At 64.8% G+C, this 3,797-nt stretch overlaps 1 protein-coding gene across 1 annotated transcript; it reads left to right on the top strand.

Annotated features, from left to right (window-relative positions):
* Positions 1–1,073: 1,073 nt before the first annotated feature.
* Positions 1,074–2,597, top strand: MNEG_14967 (hypothetical protein; the record flags this gene model as incomplete). The annotated part of the gene is made up of 3 exons (XM_014036562.1): positions 1,074–1,133; positions 1,560–1,611; positions 2,483–2,597. Coding segments are annotated over 3 exons (227 nt in total), but the record flags the coding sequence as incomplete, so codon positions are not given.
* Positions 2,598–3,797: the final 1,200 nt, after the last annotated feature.

Genomic DNA, 3,797 nt, shown 5'->3' with positions numbered 1-3,797 from the left:
CAACACCCCAGGCCGTGTTCACGTCCAGCCCCGCCCTCAAGGCCAGCGAGCCAGAGCCAAGTTTTTCCGAGACGGAAGATGAGGAGTCGTTCCACAGCCGGATCTCAGACCTCATCAAGGTGCGCAGCCGCCGCACGTCCCGCTGCCTTCCGCTCGCACTGCGATCGTTCACCATCCCTACGTCCACACACTATCTTGACAGTATTTCACAGTTTCAAGGTGTTCAGGCAGGACCAGCACCCCATGCCCATGCGCGGTGTCAGTTACTGTTTCGTCGAGCGCAAATGATATTGACAGGCGCTGCCGCCAGGCAGACGCGGCCAGCGGCCCGCCGCCCGCCGGGTGCAGCCTCGTCGCACCGCCTCGCGTGGCAGCATGGCCGTGCGATGCGGCGCGGCGGGCCAGGCCTCTGCGTGTACCCGTGCCCGTTTCCGGCAGGCCGCGCTCGCGGGGCGGCGCCTGTGCATCTCCAGCAAGCGGCCGTTGCCTCAACATTCTCGCCCCTTCCCCTGACCTTTTCCCCTCACAGACCAAGGAGGACGCAACCCTGTGGATTGGGCAAGACTCCCTGGTCATTGATGCAGTGCGCAAGGTGAGTTGGAGGGTGTGTGTGTGTGTGTGTGTGTGTGTGTGTGTGTGTGTGTGTGTGTGTGTGTGTGTGTGTGTGTGTGGAGGGGGGGATGAAGTAGCAGCGCAACATTTTGGTGTCAAGTGAGTGTGGTGTGGGGCGAGAAGGGGGTTGGGGTGGGGAATCAGGGTGTGGTTGAGGGTGGGGAGCGAGAACACGCACACGCATGCGTGCACGCACGCGTGTGTGTACACGCGTACGCACGCGTGTACAAGGGTGTGGCGCTGTGTGTAGGGGAACGCACGTGTGTTGGTGTGTGGTGTGGGGATATGGGAAGGGATCCCGGACGCGCCCCCCGCGCCGCCGCGCGGCCCCGCCGGCAACTCTCCCGCCCCCCGCCCCGTCCCATCTGCCCTCCCACGCGCCCTGCCCCATCCCCCGTCCCTCTGCTGGCGGCCTCCTTTCCCGCGGCTGCGGCGCCCCTTGCCTCTTCTCATTGCATCAGATGGCGGACAAGCACGCGGCCGCCCTGCTGGTGTTTGATCCCGCTATGATCGATCAGAAGGTGGGGGGGCACTGATGGGAGGGGGTCGGGTGGATCGAGTGTGGAAGGTGTGGGGGCGCAGAGGGGCAGAGCGGGGCGCGGGGTTCGGAGGGGCAAGCAGGCAGGGTGGGCTGCAGGGATGCGGCCGGTTCCCTTGGCTGGGAGGCGCGGCTGAATCTTGGCGGCGCACCGGGACCGCACCAGCTCAATCGAATGGCGGCCCCGGCTCGGGCGCGATGCGGAAGACGCGCGCGCGCCGCGCGGCCGCGCGGCAGGGGGCGCGCCCCGCCCGCCGCCGCGCCGGCGGCCCCTTGGTGCCGTTCCGTGGGCTGTGGCCTGGGCACGAGAGCGCCGGCGGAAGCGCCCTGGGCCAAATCCGGCCATCTGGTCAAACCGGTCAAAGTGGTCAAACCGGTCAAACGCCGCCTGTCGTGATCTGCCGCGCAGGATGACGTCATCCACTCGGCCTCTGCCTGCGTGGGCATCCTCACCGAAAGGGGTGAGCGGTTCCCATTTCATTTTGTGCTGGTGTAGAGCTTCCCAATACCATGTGACGCGTTTTTGGATGCTGTGGGCACGCACGCATTTTGTTGGTGTGAATTGGCACGATCGGGAGCGAGGGGCGCAGGGGTCGGCTGCGGCCAGGGGGCCGAGGCGGAAAAGGAGGGTGGGGAGGGATCCAAGCAAAGGGAGGGCCGCCACGCACTTGCAGATGTGACAAATATTGAACAAGTCAAGGCAAGCGGCCGCCCATGTCCCAGGTCCCTGTCCCCGCAACAACCCCACTGACAACCTGCAAACCAGCCAACTGTTTCCTTCGCCCCCATGATTACAACCCTGGACACCCAGCAAGCCCCCACCCCACCCCCCACCCAAATCATCATCACCCCCCGCACACTGTGCGGGGGATGGCACACACACACACACACACACACACACACGCACGCACCACACACACACTACAAAAAACCACACTCCCCAGACTACCTGCATAAGGTGGTGCGTTCGCACGTCGCGGCCCGCGCTCGGGGGGGGCGAGGCGCAGGCGGCGAGGGGAGGGATCCTCTCAAGGGAGCCGCCGCGCGATTTATATATTGCGTTATGTCGCTCAAAACACTGCAGGCTGCCGCCCCGGCTCCCATCCCCAGTCGCAGCAACCACCCTGATGAAAACCTGCAAATCTAGTTTGATCCCTCGCCCCCCTGGACAGAACGCTTGACCCTCAACAAACGCACTCGCCACCCTCCGACAACCCTCCCCGCCCACACCGCCAAAAGCCCCATTTCCCAGCCATAGCAACAAAACCCCCCAACCCCCACCATCCAAACAAGTTATGTCTGTTGATTGATATATAACCCCCCACCCCCCAGACTACCTGCACAAGGTGGTGCTGGAGGGCCGCAGCAGCTTCTCAACGCACGTCAACGAGATCATGACACCAAAGTCAAAGGCGCGCGGCGCGCGGCGCGGCGCGATGACGTCAGCGTGACGTCAGCGCGGCGCCCCGGCGCCAGCCACCGCGGCTGCGGCGCTCGGGCCGAGCCGGCCGAGACCCGGCTCCTCGGCGGCTGCAGCGTCTCGCTCCACGTCTCAAGGGTCGCAGCGACGCAGCCGAGGGACTCCCCTGCAGATCATCACACGCTGTTGCTGCATTGTCCGTCGAGCGCCGGGAGCGGGTGCCCCTTATCCACCAGGGCAAACGCCAAGACAGTCACCCGCCCAACCACCTACCACCAACCTCCACCCGCCGACCACCGACCACGCCCGCGTAATCAGGTCAGGGTGCTGACGCCGGATGACACCGTGCTGCACGCGATGCACCTGATGGTCAAGTATGACATCAGGAATGTGCCCGTGGTGAGTAGGAAACCGCTCAAAACCGCCCAGAAACCGCCCAGAAACCGCCCGTAATCGGCTTTGTGTCTGCTCAGAGGTCTCACACGAACAGAGGGCGCGTGCGCGCGTCGCGCGGGCCCGGCGCGGAGCGGAGGAGCTGGGGGGGGCGGCGCTTCGCGATCCCCAAGGGGTCGGCCGGCTAGCACGGCCGCTTACAGGGGGTAGCGGGCGGCGGGGCCCCAGCGTGGCACATTGCGGCAGGGCGCGCAGCGTGTGGGGTCGCGCGTATGCAAGCAAGCCCTCTTCTGCGCTCTCCGTCCGCCACTCACGCTGCCGACACTGCATAGTGCGCATCCCTCCAATGATTTTTTGATGCCTGGCACTGCGTGTCGACGCCCGCCCACCAACATCCAAATCACAAGGTGGATGAGCGCGCCATGGTGGGGGTGGTCACCATCAAGGACGTCGTCAAGGTGACGTCACATCGGCGCCCGATGACGTCACACCCCCTCACCCCCGGCCCCGGACCCGCCCTCCCCGCCAGCCGGCCGACCAGGGGCCGTCCCCCCTTGCCTGTTGAAGCACATGCATCAAGCCGCACCACCACTCTGGTTGGCGTTTGGACGTGCTGTGTTACTGGGTCAATTGCATCAATCTGTGGCACCGAATAACTCAATAAGCTGGTGAACCTTCAACCCGGCTGTTCCTTCCCGCACACCCCATGCCGTCAAACCCCAGTCCCTGCTGGATGACAAGAAGGCTGAGATTTCAACCCTCAAGGAGGTGCGCGCGCGGTGTGTGTGTGTGTGTGTGTGTGTGTGTGTGTGTGTGTGTGTGTGTGTGTGTGTG

This window comes from Monoraphidium neglectum (assembly GCF_000611645.1).
Source record: "Monoraphidium neglectum strain SAG 48.87 unplaced genomic scaffold scaffold04913, whole genome shotgun sequence".
NCBI classification, from domain to species: domain Eukaryota; kingdom Viridiplantae; phylum Chlorophyta; class Chlorophyceae; order Sphaeropleales; family Selenastraceae; genus Monoraphidium; species Monoraphidium neglectum.
This window is presented reverse-complemented; position numbering and strand designations above follow the sequence as displayed.